The following is a 17,163-nucleotide window of genomic DNA, read 5'->3' as shown; positions in this document are numbered from 1 at the left end:
TCATCTTAATACCCTTTTTCCTTTTTAAGTACATGTACATTCACAGTTACAAATAAAAAATTACTTAACATTTTTATAGTTTCAACATAAATATTGACATATCATTTGTCACAATATTTAAGATATAAAGTTGAGATATTTACTTTGTTAGATTAATATTATTGTTTACAAAATTCACTTTTCAAAAGAGAAATCTCAACCCAACAACAATATATTTTTTTTCTATTAAAGACAAATTTTCTTAAAAAAAACAATCCCTTGTTAGATGTCATTAAAAATGGACACAATTGTCCATTTAGTACATAAATGATCAAAGCCTGAAGTTCTACATACAACTCCATCATCACAAATTCACAAATATACAAATACACAAATACTCTATACATCATATGGCTGGAGGATTAGTTGAAGATAGAAAACTGGTAAGGAACCAATTCCAAAATGACTGCCCCATACACTCAGTATATGCAAGAAATTATTTTATCTTTAAAAAAAAAAATATTTGGGAGTAACAAACTCACCAATCTAGATTTGCAACAATGATTATTCCTGCAAATCCCAGGAATCAAATGCAGAGTGTACGGTAACAGTGCATTCTTCTCACCGGGAAGATCAAGAGCTTTTAGAATCGACAAGAAATAATGTGGATTTTGCAGCTTTGAGGCCTCCGAGTTCTTTAAGCGACAACCCAACCGAGTATTTATAGTTTCTTGTCTAGCTCAAGGAGAAGTACTTTTATATACTTGTGTAGGATCAACAACCAGCGGCTTTTAGGAAGTTATCATATGGACTTGATGCTGGCAGTCTGAAGAATTGAGGATTATGCTGGTACTCAGCTGCGCATTGCGTTGGAACAGTACTGGCTGATGATTTGTTCAAATTGGCTGTGAGGTTCTCATTGAGGAATGGATTGCCAGCCTGCAAAGTTTATTAATATTTAATAAGTTAAGGGGCTAAGCATGATTCACAACAACCTTTAAGAGTATAATTAATTGAGCAACCAGTTAGAGTGTAACTCGGAAATTTGTTCCATAATACAAGTAAATTTTTGTGTGAATAATTATATCTGCATCTATGTGGAAAATGAAGAGTCAAAGAGCAAGGAAGTACCGCATGGGAACCAACATCAACATGTGAAGGAAAGGCCACATTCTTAGCCTCAACTTCATGGTTTTGAACAGAGACACGAATCAAACTTTCTTGCCTCAATTGAGCATTCATCAAATGAGACATCTTCTGCTGCTTTCCCATTAGGAGTGCCTCACAGTGACCAGCCATTTCCTTGTAAGGCATGTCAGGTCTAGTGGAGACCGAAATTCTCCCAACTTGATGTGTCGTCTCCAAGACCTGAGCACACAAACCATGGAAAAAATTATCTTTTGCTTCCTTTTTTTTTTTTTTTTTTTTCAATAATGTAATTAATAGCTTTCAAGTGAATTCTAGATCTGTAGATCCAATTTTGTGCTGAAGTAGGTAGCATCTTCAGGGAAGAAATAATAGTGTAATAAGAAACTGATTTTTACAATAAATCAACCAGGGCCTGTTGTACTTGTTATAGACTTTATAGTGGAAAAAAAAAAAAAAAAATTTTAAAGCAATAACAGAGTAAAATATGAATTACATACTGATTCTAGAATTTGATTGACACTCAACAGGTGGGGCACTCCCACGGCCAACTCTGTATTGACTTTTGCTTGACTTTCGCTTGAATCTGTAAAACCTTCATCCTCTATTGAAAAAAGAAGAGCAGTCTGCACCAAACAATTCAGATTTTTTGAGTTCAAAGCATAAATTTTAAGATATGGAAGATATTTAAATAATTACCTCCTTCAGAGATTTACTATGATTTGGATCGATAAGATATACTTTGTTCGGAGTATCCATGAACTGTGCTCCCAATGGACATACATCATCAGGTAAGAATTCATTAAGTAGTTGCTCTTTTATGGAGCACAATTCAGACTGCAACAAGATATCAATAATTAGAGTGAATACATTACAATATGTAATACTAATAGAAAGCATATCAAAATGCTCATAGGGTTCATATAAAAGTACATCGGACAAGTTTTCCAAGCTATTCACAATCTCAGAAGCAAAGCTTTCCCGAGTTTGGTCCTGTGTGATCTCTATTTCTGAGAGGAATTTCAAAGCCAATCTATCATCTTCTTTTGATCCAAAAACATTTTTCGGGTGGTCAGCTTCCTTCTTAATAACCTGCAACTTGTGATCTCCAACCAAGCATAAAAAGGGATCCACCTGATTTAAGCACACAGAGATGGTAAAAAGCTGTCACTGAGTTTGATCTTCCATATATTTATCAACTTTAAAGCAAAAGGAAACCAGAAATGCTAGCTCTTATGCTTGGAAAGCTACTGCCACTGTCAGACCCAGAAAAAAAAAAAAAAAAAAGAAGGTACTGCCTTTTGGTACAATATGGATTGCTTTATGCACTCTTATCAGATGCATAAACAATAAGGATCAAGTTCTCATAGTAGACATAATAACTTAAATACAAAATAAATACAGCAATTACAATTCACCAACAATAGCCACTTACATTTTTCTCTGTAAGTGTCACTCTGGAAGACTGAACAAGCGGAAGAATGTTATAAGCTTTTGATGAAAAGAGAATCATAGAAGTTGCCAAGGTGAAGAGGGACCTGCGACGTGATGGTAGGAGTGACTCTGTAATAACAGTGCACATTGGGCTTGAGATGATGCATTAATATCTCAAAAAACTGTATCATTTTTCAGTTTATTACTATGTAAGTGGTAAATGGTAAAAATGCAATTCAAGCACTAGCTAATTTTGCAAAATAACTTTTGAATATACCTATATCTTAACACCTACATACATGAACCTTAAAACATCTAAACTTTTAATATGCATTGAGTTCTTGTATATTTTATCAAATTTGGCTTTCTTGATTTCTCCTTGAGAAAATTTTGGCTTCAACATTGTTTGGAGTTAATTTAAGTCCCCAATCTATATATTCCCTGAGTTTATACTTGTTTTCTATTTGCACCAGACACAATTTAAAAAATTTAAAGTACAAGATACGATCATTTGCATCCATAAAATTCTTATTGCTAGATTATAAATGGTTGTCTAAAATGGCCTGCAAAAGAAATCCTTTAATTTCTCAAAGAAGAGAGGGCTAGTACACGATTCTATGATGGTAAGGATCCAATCACAATGTTGCAAAGCATAGAACTTTTACCAAACTTATATGTCATGTACTATCTACATGTTAGACATTTCTAAAGCATAGTTAAACACTAATAGCACAACCAAGTATTTGCTAATAAATTGCTTCAAAACTTGAGTTCACCAAAGAAACATTAACAAGCGATAACCCTATTTTTCTACATTCTAATTCATAGTAGCATAGATTCATAATTTTTTGCTTAGATTGATGATCTTTTCACTTTCTTTTATTCTTCTTTTCATTAGGTTTTCAATTAAATAAAGAATTTGCCAATTTTTTAAGGAAGCAACACGTAATTATGATGAGAGTTCAGTTCCCAACAAAATGCATAACTGTATTGCAGCAGGTAGTGAGATTGTGCACATATGCTCTAATTTATTAGTACATTGAAATATGTTTACGAAGATTCAATTGTTTTTTCTTTTTAAATCAAGAATGTCCAAGATTTTTTGAAAATTTTATTTTATTTTCAATAATATATGGCTAGAAACCAGAACGTGCAACATTTCCTAATCAGCATATACTTCTTCCAGGTAAATTAAGGTACCATGCATTCTCATAGCTTTTTAGTTATGTACAGGCATATTTATAAGAAAAATTATTTATAGTCATTAAGTGTACAAAACAATATGTACATAGTGCATATATAAATATTGTGGAAACTAAATCCTAATCCATCAAAAGCTGTTTGCAATTATAATCATACTTTTGAGAGCTTACCTCCTTCGGTGAGAGAAATGTTTCGCAAGGAAAATGCAAGCTGAAAACTTCGAATCAGAACCTCATGACTGGAGTTCTGTTAGATAAAATTAAATAAAGATAAGAATCTCAAGAAAAAATGGAAAATAAAGGCCAACTCTAAACTTTTAGACAATAATTAAATATAACAACATAAGTAGAATGAGTACAATTCCTCAAAAATGTAATAAGTTGCTTCTCATAAACCCGAAAACTCAAAATTCGTACACGATATATATTTCAAATAAAGTTACACAATGGTGAATGAGCAATGGATAACATTTAAAAGGATAACAAAAAGCCAACAACTTCGTGTGTTGAGAAACCATTAATCACAATAACACAAACTGATAAGAGAAGGTCCAGCAATAGTGTTTAAAACTCCACTAAGCAACCACACATGCAATTCCAAATTTAATTAATGGGTTTATCACATATATAACACAAACAATAAAACTGAGGATCCAAGCACAGCCCTACACTCTTATGGGTTTATTATTTAATTAATGTCATGAAGGAATAAACAATTTGTCCCAAAAACTTAGGCATATCGAAAAAAGCCCAGCAATAGTATTTAAACTCTTAACACTAGAGAAGATAAACACATTTCTATCTATTGAAAACAAAAAACAAGATTCAAGGCATATAACGAAGAAATCCCAGAAAAACAGAAAAATTTATCAATAAAGAGAAGTCTACGTTATAAAAGTTTCAATTAAATGTAGGAAAAATGACAAAGCTTAACTTCCCCCCTAGTATAAAACCTACGGTCATAGGTTTTAAGGGTTCCTAGGATTGCGGTCAAAGATGTGATAATATTAATTGACATTACAAGGAAGTAAGTTCAGGAAAAGTAACCTGACCATATCACTAAACAACTCATATGAGCCTTACTAATGACAGAACTTCCATCGAAAGTGCGTATGATTGGAGAAACTAGTAAAACTCGTGAGTTTTAAGTCATGGGCTGCTTAAGAAAAATATGAATGGCTATAAGCGGCCTGCCTTAATCTTCCCTGGTTGTGATTGTGGAGACTGCATTTTATGATAGAAACATATAACAACTACCAAATGTGATTCAAGCATTGGGCAGATGTACAGATGCAAGAGAAACAACATCTGAGAAATGAACCTGCATAAATAGCATCACCAATTTGTAGAAAAGGCTACAACCATATAAAGTCAGTGCAGCAATTACCTTGGCTCTAGAGAAAAGCAATACAAGGCTGTACGTATGTGCAATTGCTTCAAAGTTTTCAGGTGAATTTGCAGGAGAGATAGACTGTGCCCAAATTGATGAAAGCAGGAGTGTAATCTGGCGGCTACTCAACCTTAATGAATTAGCATCCTGAGACAAAATGGAAAGTCACAAAAAAATCGATGAATGGTCATAAAAACACTATGTGTTAATAAATGCTTATAGAGTTGACTGTCCAGAAGATTCAATTTTAAAGGATTTAAGGAACACACCAAAAAGCTTAACTAGCTGTCATGCCTAGTATAGCATAAATGTATAAAAGCTAGGGTCCTAATCAATCTAATATATGGACTCAGTTTTAACCTAACACCACTGTTTATAGAACTTAGAAGTCAGAATTGAGCCCAATCCTATGGACAAAAATCATTGCAGTTGAGGTATGTATTTTAAACTGCCATCGACTATTTTGTAAAGCTCAGCTTGCTCAAGATAAAAAATATTGCCCTGACAAGTAGATAATATGACTTAAGTTCCTAATTCAGATCAACACACCAAAACCAGGTTTGAAGGTCAAGGGAGATACAAAAGTCAGACCCAGCCTTGAGCTAACTGGATTTCAGATAATAATTAATGTAGTGTAAAGTAGATCATACAAGGAAAAATCTTTACAAGATACCTAATTTTGAAAAAAAAAAAAAGAAAAAGTTTGAGATATTGACCATATTGCCTAAACTTACTTGCTCTTTTTTGGAATTGCTCACAGATTTTCCATCAGTTGTTGATAGAGGGGGATTTTTCACACTATATACTCGACTATAAGATGACTTCAATCTATTAAGCACTCCATTATTATTGTTTCTTGGCTGTCCCTCACTAACAACATTATTTTTGTTGTCTTGATAAGGATTTTCCCTTGACAAAGATTTATCACTTCTTAGCTTGTCAAAAAGGGCAGCTGAAGACGAAAAGACAGAGACAGTTCTTGAGAGTGCCCTTGGAAGATCCATTGCCTTCTTTGGCTCAGAATTATTTGTGGATGGATGAACTGAAGATGGCACAAGAACAACAGAAAATATCTGGTGGGCACCAATCCGTGTTTCATGGTCTGGATGGACCATCGCTGGGAGTAACTGATGAAATAAAGCCTCTGGGAATGCCTGAGAGAAAGAAGATTAATTAAACGCCAAAATACAAAATAATAAAACACATAAAAGAATTATGAAACTAAACCAACACACACACAAAAGTGTCTTTCTTGCCTTATTTTGGTATGATAAATTTGGCATAGAGGCCACAATTTGAGCTGCTCGATATACAGCAGTAATTGTGGTTCTGGCTATGACTGTAATTGTTGAGATATTCTCCAACATCACAGCCATAACATCAAGAATAGGGCCTGCATCTCCAATCTGTGTGCACAAATAAAAGCTCAGTTATTTCATTTGTTTAAATGAACAAGCAGAATATAGTAGTTAAATGCATAAACTTTGATAAATTAAATGAACAACAGTCCAAAATTAAACATGTGAATCAAAACAATTGCCCTAGAAAAAGTTTTAAAATCCATGAGATTTCAGCATGAATTCAGAAACTAAATGGCATAAGTATCACCTTATCTGACAACTGTACGAGGCACTTATCCACTGCTTCTCTAAAGCTTTTGTTCCATCTTTTTATCTCAGCTCCCAGATTTTCATCATCAAGTGAACAGTGTATGCTCTTCCGCAAGTGCCTCATTACATCACTGACTGCAGCAATTATTGCTACAGAAGGCTCAACCTTTGTTTGTTGAGCAAGAAGTGTGGTAACACTAACAATGTCAAGTTGCATGTTTGGTTGCTTAAGAACATTTTTATGATCAAGATGCTTAATCATTGTGGAAAGCAAAAAGTGTGTATTTTGCCCTGAAACACAAAAAAAGAGGGATGTGGTATCAATCTATGTATTAAATTATAACTAACCACGGAAAGAATATTCAACAAGTAGCAATATGATCAAGAAACAATAGATTCTAAAATATGCCTATGAAAAGTTAGATATTACACAAGTACCAGTATTATCCATTAAAATTTGCAAATCCTTCAACACCGAGAAGGCAAGACCATTATCAAGAGACCATAAATTTTCATTATCGAGATAACGGAACAAGGACTCCAGAATTCGCCGAATGGTTGTAGCCTCCTTTGCTAGCTTAGCCATGTTGTGCAGGCAAACCCTGGACCAAAAGCATGGATTCTGGGCATCTTCCCTATGGGAGGGGGGAAAAACCTTTTTGAGAATTACAAAAACATAATAATATATAAATGAATGCGGAGAATTTTAGGCTAAGAGATTACTCTGTCACATTTATTTCGCCTTTGTCATTGACAATTATCCTCAAAGAAGGAACCTTTGTCAAGGCATCTGGCAAAGGATTGACATGACCCTCTATTTTGCACACTTCTTGTAACCACCTGTGTTGGTCAGGGTTCTCCGTGTTTTTCTTAGGACCTCCATAATTTTCCAAAACCACAGAAACAACCTATATGATATATTAAGAATTAAAGAAAGTCAACAAAGATACTGAACATAATCTAATGTTTTATATTTCATCACCAAATTCTACATGAAGATAACAAGATTAGGAAGAATCATGAGCTGATACTAATTGTACGAAACTTCTCCTATTAGAAATTTGACAGCTTAGACACTCACAAAACTCATAACCACCAATATCTGAGAGTGCTACTGAGAGGTGCATCTGAACTTACCAAAATAATATCAACATGTGAGTGTAAATAAAAATTTTCATGGAACTTCCATGCTTAATCATAGTTATATATAATTCTTTTACAAGTAGATAAATCCATCATAGTTTAGCATATTTAATATGCATTTGCACAAACATATATATGTATAGTTGTGTCCTTGTCTAGACTTAAGGAGTTGCCAAGTATGATACTTAGAGTCTAAAGCACAAAACTCAGGTTTGCACAAACATAATCGTAGATGAGTTATATCATTATAAACAGTCAGCTCTAAACATAGTTAAGACATTTCCAAAGATGAATACTTGAAACTTGCTCACTTGATACGTATTTGCACAAATCTTTACAGAATTAAAGAAATGCAACTGCTTGGGTTTGCAAACGTGACAACCACTCAAGAAATCTTTTAGTCAGTATGCTTTAATATTTACCAGCAACTTATAGAGGAGGCAATCGCAGACACCATCACCAACTTGCCCAAAGAGATAGTGCTTGGACATATTAAGAGCACTAATGTGTTGAAGAATCCACATAAAAGAGTAGCATGGATGTGATGGTGTTACCTGAATCTTACCCATCAATGTCTAACTCATGATCTGTCTCGGTAGTTAATCAATTTCTAAGACTATTTGGAATTTACTAAGACTTTAAGATGCAGAGGTTAAAATATTTAGATGTTAGCCTTCAAGTAATCCATTTTTTTTTTTTTCCTATCTTCTTCATCTCTGTCCTGCCTTTGAGTATCCCATATTCAGCAATTATGGATATCATCCATAGGTGTACGCAAATCCAATGCAGTTTCTTTATGGATACTATCAAGAAGTTCATGCAATCCAGTATAGTTTCTCTATCACTCCAGAACGATCAAGTTCAAATGAGAATTCATTCTCTTTTGGTCAAACAAAGATATATTTCTGGTCTCTCGGTGAATAATGATCAGGTGAAACACAATAAAATTAAATCTCTCCTGCAGAGGATGCATGTAGCAGCATTCTCTATTAATCTTTTTGTGGAATGGTAGATGGAGTAATTAGAGCTGTTGAGAGTCATAAACCTGATAGCAATACTGTGTCTATGATCTCCTTGTAACTGTATCCCCATTACTCTTCCTCCGCTTTATAAGAGAAACTCTAGGTAAATAGGTGCATGCAAGGTTTGTTTAATAAAAGACTGTTATCAATGGTTAAGCAAATGTTATAAGTAACTGGTTGCCACTTATCAAAAAATAATTTTCAAGAAATCAAAAAGGAAATAACTAGCAATCAACTCCTTGACTTCTATCAAAAACTAGTGAAAACAAGTTCTAGAAACCTTCATAATTAACGAAAATGTAGAAAGTCTCTATGATTTCCTGTCACTCAACCGAAGACCTTAGGACAATAATAAAGGGGTGAAAATACAACACTTGGAGCAATAAAATGCAACACTAGTTCAGTAAGTTAAAATACTTACATTGTCGAACTCAGCCGAAATATGAGAATGCTCACCCATAAACCGCACCTACACAGAAATAAGATAATCATATTTGCATTAGGATATTTTCATAAATAATATTATATATAAATATAAAAGTTAAAGGGACAAAAAAATGAATGTAAAAAATATTTCCAGTATAATTCCAGCAGGTTTATGAGCTAAAGAAGACAGGGATCCAATTTCACATTGGAGAGAAACGTGGAAATGAAACACAAGTATATTCAAATCAGAGTATACAATTTTAACCAACATACAATGGCATGCATAACTATGAATTTATTTTGGATCGAGCTGGAAAATTTAAAAAAAAAAAAAAAAAAAAAAAAAAAACTTAATCATACAGTATATGTTTTGTTTTAATAAATCTCAATGGTATAATGGAAATTTTAATAGAAAGTACAGCTACATTAGCCGATTATTCTCATGACCAAAATCCACTCAACTTTCATGGCCAAGTGACACATCCTGAAGCATCTTCTTCAGGTGCCTCCTAGATGCTCATGTTTGAATTAATGCAAAATCTGTTTGATCCAGTGATCGAAACTGAAACAGCCCCCTCATTCACAGAGCACAATTATATGGCGGGGAAGACATTCACCTTCCAGCCCGAACCCAGCAGAACATTCAAACATTTAAAACTTGCATGCCCATCCACAATTAGAACATTCTATCCCCAAGGGAAAAAAACAATCTAGAGTAGTTGCATTTGGTTTCTAGATCCACATCTAGGCTTCCACATAGAAGGAAACTGTTAAAACTAATTTTTTTATGCAATTTTCTAGCTTCTTAAGCTTTTAGAGTAACCCATTTAAAGAGAATGATAAGAGCCACTCACTGATGTTTTCCTTATCTTTTTAATTGCCACATCAGTCACGACCAACTCTCATCCCAACATGGCAAAACTATGCACCTCATGGGAATATCTGTAGATACTGAATGTAGCTATATTGCATAATCCAAAATACTCCTTTCACAAGATTATCCTCATCAGCTAGGGCTACAATAGGCTAACCATATTGTACATATCAAAAGGAAGCAACCTAAAAATTCAAGCAATACTAACTTTCCTACCAGATTGAAAATTATCTGCTCCTACGTATCAATAACTTCTAAGTAAAGAATTACTACCATGTCAAAACACATAAAATTTAGCAACGCATTCTCTGAGCTGAGTTCCGATGCAAAATAAACAAGCCACTCAACTCCCTTAACACTTATTAAAGAGGATGAATACTTTTATAACATCACAGCCTTTGCTTTCTATATCTTTTAAACTCTCATGACTGACCATAGTTAACAAAATTCACACTAGAATTCATTTTGGTAGTCAGAAAATTTAAAACCTAAACACATCTTCCTATTCCTTCTCATATTTCTCTAGTTGCAAGGAAATTTATTAAAAATAAAATAAAAAAGTATTGAAACCTCCAAGGATTTATGGTTTGGATAATTATAGACGATAGTAATAATGAAAGGAGGACAAAAAAAAAAAAGTAGAAATGTAGTACATTATGACTGCTAAAATGAGAATTCTGTATGAGCAATTTAAGTTTTCCAAATCATTCCACATTTAAGTGCAGGTGACCAATCACATATAAATTCCAACTCCAAAGTCCAAACGTCAAAACCAAGTTGAGGTCTCTTTTTCCTTTTATTTTCATTTTCTAATATAATCCCAAGCAAGCATTACATATATTTAAGTTATTGATACACAAGTAAGCACCTTTTAAAGAACAAAATTTCAAAATGAATTTTACTAACTTTGGGACAATACTAGAGGGTACAAATAAAGTGGATAAAGTATAAAAGCTTAAAACATTTCATGATTGATTAAGGTAATCTCCTAAAAACACTTTAAAGATATTGCCTAAGTGGAAATATTTCATCACTATAAATCAGTTAGTCAAAGTGGAACACATTGACTAAGTTCCAGTCAATTTCTGAGAAATTGAACAGAAAATAATTTTAAATTTTAAAGCAAATGAAACTTGTTGAAAAGTAGTGGTCTGCAACAGCAAGAGACAAGAGGTGCATGGCACGATTCAGGCAATGATGTTCTCACCAATTCAGGCTGGGTTATGATAATCAACCACCTCTGAGTTGATATTTGGAGTGGTTAGTGTCAACCACGACAAACAAGAGGTGGTGCAGCAGTTTTTAAAAAGTAAGAGAGAGAGAGAGAGAGAGAGAGACTAAGAATTATGTACTGATTCAAAAATAGTACAGGGTTTATAGTCTGATTCAAAAATAGTACAGGGTTTATAGTCTAGCAACAACAACAAAAAAGTAAATGACAACTAGAATACCCCACAGACTTATATAGGTAATATTCAACTAAGTGACATTCAAGCTATATCTATTTCATTAAAACTAATACATAACTGAATGGCTTATAGTTACTTTGTGCATCATGTCAAAACAATATAACAGCATATAAGAGATAGAGAATTATATTTTCTTTCCCTACATTTCCGTGGAAAACCAACAAAAGGAAAGATGTAATAATGCACTCAAAAACAATAGAAGCAATATGGAAAGGGTACCAGTGCAGAAAGGGCTTGCAGCGCAGCTGAACGTATACTTCTGGCCCTTTCATCCTCCCCAACTTCCTGAGCTAACCGGCAGAGTTGTGGAATGAAGCCCTCAAAGTTAAACATGTGAGTCCCATCTTTCTGCCAAATTCAATACAATGAAACAAGGTCAATGTACAGTTAGCTTGCCTACAACTTTGAAACTAAGGTACACTGAAGGAGGATACCTTCCAAAACATTTCACATTCAAACATAACAAAAACAGAAAATGCACCAACCTGATTATTTATAAAGTCAAAAAGAGTCGAACATCCTACAATCTGTATTTCATCCCGTCGTGTTTGATCCAGAAGAGTTTGGATAATACTTAGTAAGCTACTAGCAAACAAAGGCCTGTAAAATTATCAAAGGTCATAAATTATGTATGATGTGGAAATTGCAACACAGATATAATTTTACTATTTACTCCAGGTAAGGAGAGGAAGCTATAAGTGGAGATAAAACAACACTTAATATTCAGCACATTACTTGGAAGTCATAGCCTTGAAAGTTGAACTCCATATTGTTAACTTGACATCAGTATGTGACTAGTTATTTAAACTTGAAAGGAATTATTGGAACAAGATGAGCGTCAGTGATATACTCATTCACATTAACCATTTTAATGTATGCATGTCTGCACAAATGTATTTATCTGTACTTAAAGACTTCAAAGGCCTAAAAGATTTCTCAACATAAGAATTGCTAGAAACGAACAAAAAATACTCATAACGTAATATGTCTCTGAATAATCTGTAAAGGTGAATAATGAAGTGCAACATTTCACATAATATAAAGAGCATAGGAACAACGGAGGGAAGAACTTACATTTGTTCTTTACAAGATATCAACAATTTTCTGTAAATGCACATGACAATTTTCGCAGATTGGAAGTTCTCATTTCTCAATTCCTTGTAACACCTTTGCTCAAGAGAGGTTGTAATCTGATCACAAAATTTCCAAATTTAAATTAAGGGAGCAACAACTTCAACTGATAATCAGAATGATCTTAGGTAACCTAGTAACTGCAAAAATAAGAACAACATGAAAGGTAAAAAAACTAAACCAATACAGTCATGCCTGTAGGGAATATATGAAATAGTACCAGATCTAACTGATATTGTACTTACATCACTTCAAAATATAAGATTCAGATGACTTGAAAGGCATTTGGTAACACATTGATGGACAAAAAAAAAAAAAAAAAGGAAGAAGAAGAAGATAAATACAGAGATAAGCAAAAGAATCAACATGAAAATTTGACCATTAGAATGGACCAGATGAATGCTTAAGAAACCTAACCAGAAAAGTTATTTCCTTGCTCATCATGAGAACGCTAACAGATTTTTCAGGGATTTCATTTTTACTTCTGAAGGTCCCTCAATATTCAAATTTTTTTTTTTTCATTTCTTGGCAATATTTACGTTGGAATCCTTTCGGATTGTGCCTTTGGAATCTGTAGAAAAAAAAGTTAAAAACTTACAGGGGACTTCATGGCATTCTAGAGCTCACCCTTAACTACTCACCATTATAGTTGATAGGAACAAAAACAAAACACCAAAAGAATTTGTAAAGATCATGTACTTTTAGCTGCCGAACTTCATTAAAAAATTAATCACACTAAGTTTAGCAATGATTACATTAAGAAATTATTACAAGAATAACAATAAATACATTATGGATCATCTAACGATCAATCTATGAAGTACCATGATGCTTATTGTCCAACAGTTTTCTTCAATTATACTATAGTTTTAACTTTTAAGGCAACTAAAGCAAGTCAAAAAATTTTTTATAATTATCCATTGAAGGATTCTAGAATTGCCACAGACATAAGTCTATTCTTTAGTATATTTTAATAGAAAACTTAAAAAAAGAAAAGAAAAAACAAGGGGTAATAAAATGGGGTGGCAACCCTTAATCAAATAAAAGTGTGGAAAAAAATAATCTAAACATTTATTGTATTAGTACAAACAAATATTTCTTAACTTTGAGAAAGCTAAACTAATATTTTTAGATGCTCTACAAAACCTTATTCCTCTTGTCAATTCCCACATTATGTTGCACATTGATAAGTTTTACATCCTCTAACATGCTCAATCCCATTACTAAGGCACTTCTCATTTAGTAAAACAGTGCTGCGTCCCAAAGTTCCAGCTACGATAATACAAACTACAACTTGCTCTTGAAACGAAAATTTAAACCATTCATAAATATTGAAGATAGAGAACGGGAGTACGGCAAGAAATAGTGATTTAAGTTGTCATCAATTTACAATATAGCCTTGCAACAGAGAAATGAACCTCGAGCAATAGTCTGCAGTCTATATTAAAAGATCTTTAAAAAGTGATCAAACTGAAGTAGAAGTTGACAAAAATAGAAGAACTAGGAAAGCATATGGAACAGGTTAAAACTTCTCAAATTTTCATCCCTTACATCGACAAGCAAACAGATAAACATATGCAACACATAGAAGTTCCCAGAAATATCATTGCTTTATAGAAGACAAATAAGATAAAGATTAGTTAGAGACTTGCATAAAATAAGTTATACCTTTGGTATGCGCAAAGGATTCTTATTAGCGTATTCACATAGTTTTCCTATCTTCCGATCGTTTGGTCCTTCATCCTATCAAAATGAACAAAGTCCAAATCAAATAAGATTTTAGTTGAATAGCATGAAATTCAAAATAGGAAAGAATAGAATCTTCAAAATCAAATCAAGCTACCATAAAATCAAACATTGCATATACAAAAATGCTTTTCCATTTTAAATGTATCATGCATGCTTGAAGAATCACATTTCCTTAGAAGAGACAAAGACCAAGTGGCTATCCAACTTCAGTGGCAAGTAGAAACTAGGCTCTAGCTCCAAAATTACTTGAAAAGTATGTGCACTGGACAGATTAAAATGAATGGGAAAAGTAGAGCTATTCAAATCCTACCAAAACAAGCTTGACTAATGGAAGCAATATAGCATCTTCTCCATTAGTGGCATAACAACTGAAATTAAATTAAAAAGGATGAAAGATAATTACTTCAAGTTCTTTGATTAATAGATAAACAAGTTGCATGTCAAAAGGAAACAAAATATTGCCTTAAATATCAGTCCACCACACAAAAACCACAAGTTGGCCAACTAACATATTCAATGAGTGAATGGCATGAGCCATACAAACATCCACAGCAGTGTTTGGTGAACATAACGAAGAATGAGAATCAGCTAGAATAAATAACTTGTCTTTGCCTTTAACTCTTCATGATGAAATACAGAAATAATCAAAACGAAAAATCACAGCAAACTCAAAAAATACCAACCTGTGAATGAGGAAAAATATCAGAGATCAGCTTCTTGTACCTCTTGACAGGCTGCCTAGACCTAGCCCTCATTGCAGGGCAAAAGAAACAAAGGCTACCACATGCGGGCAAAACTTGCCTAGAAATCACGCCTGAAACGCTCATTGTATCCAACTATCCAGGGATACTAAAACCTTTTATTTTCTTTAAAATTGTGCTTTCTTTCCCTTCTAATCCAATTAAAAGTTCAGACTTTGGAGCCAAGAAGGGAAAGAAAGGCTTAAACACAAACGGGTACCTCTCTAATTCAATAACCAGCCTGTAAGCAACGATTCGTGATCACTTTATCTCCAATTCAAGATCAAAACTAATACAATGTACACAACAAATCCAGAAAAAGGGTTTGCGAGAACTATAAAGTTAAATAAAATTTCAAAACCACCAAACAATATGAAATTAACAAAATAGGTTATTAAAATTGAAAAAAAAAAATCAACCTAAACAAATACAATGTAGATTCAAAATTAAACAAAAGTAGTAATTAAAACCAAAAAAACTAGGTACAAAATTGAATTATAAATACAGAATTGAACCCAATATGACAAATGCCGATTGAAAAACCAATCGGACAAGCGGAATAAGATTAAATTTTGCTGAAAATGGAACATAACTGGTGAATTAAAGATAAAACAAATTAAAAATTGAAAAATTAAGAAAGAAAAGGTTTGAAAGAATACCTTGAAGCGCAGGGGAGAGATTGAAAATCCCTCTAAGCCATGCAAAAGAAATGTAGCGGAATTCCAGCATCACCCACACCGCTAAATTATACCAACTTTCTCTCTCTAAAAAATTATTTTCAAAAATAAGAACTCAAATATCTCTGTCGTATAAAGCCATTATAGCTGCGTTTAAATGACCGGCAGGCCTGCCAATTAACAATTTGAATATTTCCACACGTTCAAGTTCAACGGCTCATTACTTGTGGGGCCCTGCGTTTCTTAATAGAAATTTTTGATAGTGCAAGTCCATAATTTTTGTTTTTTAATAATAATAATTAATTTTAAGATATTATTAACTTTATTTTCTGACTCAACGTGCTGTCTTGATATTTTGACAGTTATTACCCGCCTTTTTGTACCCGTCCGCTTCTGTTACATACTTGGATTAAAATAGAAGCCTTACTAGTTTATTTTTTCCATATACTTGGATTAAAATAGTTCTTTCAAATTTATGAAATTTTCTGATCAAATTTTGAGAATAATTTTTCAGATTTTTAGCCCAATTTTAAATTGATAACACCTTTAATTTTCTAAAACTATGTATTGTGAGATTATAGCACCATTAATTTTTTCCAATGACAATGATAACATTTAACATCTTTTAGAATCAAATTGCATGATATGACTAAAATAACCCCAAAAGTATTATAAAAAGAGAAGAGATGATTTGATAACATCCCATTCCTTAAAGCAAACTCAAGAAATAATTAACTTGGAAAATATCCAGCTGTTTTAGAATGTTGGTGATTCGCGCAAAACATGTCATCAACAGCATCATTCAAAAACTAAGCTGAGATAAAAGACAAATTTACCCATTTCCATTCTGGAAACAGAACTACTATATATGCAGTAATTTGTAGTTAAACTACTGGGTCGTGAATGTTTTAATGGCTTTGGATTGATATTCAACAAACAGCATAGTGCCAATCCATCATTCTTATAAGGGATTAGACTGGATATACCGAAAGCAGTTAGATTGCAGTGCTATATGTAAGCAAACTTCTGAAAAGATCAAATTGGATCACGCAAGCTCATTCATACAAAATTTGACACAAAATCTTAACAACAACTTTCCCAGAAGAGCTAAGCCTGATAAAAAACATAATCAACCATCAAGCAGTCAGCGATTTTATAGGTGCCATAAAGC

General features: G+C 33.2%; 1 protein-coding gene across 1 annotated transcript; it reads right to left on the bottom strand.

Moving 5' to 3' along the window:
* Nucleotides 1–207: 207 nt before the first annotated feature.
* On the bottom strand, nt 208–16,086 carry LOC116129348. The gene is made up of 20 exons (XM_031415091.1): nt 15,975–16,086; nt 15,259–15,556; nt 14,495–14,569; nt 12,770–12,885; nt 12,181–12,295; nt 11,915–12,043; nt 9,348–9,395; nt 7,485–7,669; nt 7,200–7,396; nt 6,760–7,052; nt 6,408–6,557; nt 5,886–6,305; nt 5,149–5,298; nt 3,933–4,008; nt 2,561–2,688; nt 2,059–2,259; nt 1,825–1,962; nt 1,626–1,751; nt 1,111–1,347; nt 208–918 (listed from the first exon to the last, which is right to left on the bottom strand). Exons 2-20 carry the CDS (start codon nt 15,400–15,402, stop codon nt 754–756), a joined length of 3,093 nt encoding a protein of 1,030 aa, XP_031270951.1. The 5' UTR covers nt 15,403–15,556; nt 15,975–16,086; the 3' UTR covers nt 208–753.
* Between the last annotated feature and the right edge of the window lie 1,077 nt (nt 16,087–17,163).

This window comes from Pistacia vera, unplaced genomic scaffold (assembly GCF_008641045.1).
Source record: "Pistacia vera cultivar Batoury unplaced genomic scaffold, PisVer_v2 Contig211, whole genome shotgun sequence".
Classification (NCBI taxonomy): domain Eukaryota; kingdom Viridiplantae; phylum Streptophyta; class Magnoliopsida; order Sapindales; family Anacardiaceae; genus Pistacia; species Pistacia vera.
The sequence above is the reverse complement of the archived record's forward strand: the minus strand, read 5'-3'. Positions and strand labels throughout refer to the sequence as shown.

Excerpts from the sequence above, each read along its gene's own strand:
- LOC116129348 (XM_031415091.1), bottom strand. The coding sequence starts at position 15,402 with ATGAGCGTTTCAGGCGTGATTTCTAGGCAAGTTTTGCCCGCATGTGGT. Across the intron at positions 6,558-6,759 it reads TCGTACAGTTGTCAGATAAG|ATTGGAGATGCAGGCCCTAT; the intron begins GTGATACTTATG and ends TTGTGCACACAG. Across the intron at positions 1,752-1,824 it reads ATAGTAAATCTCTGAAGGAG|ACTGCTCTTCTTTTTTCAAT; the intron begins GTAATTATTTAA and ends TGTTTGGTGCAG.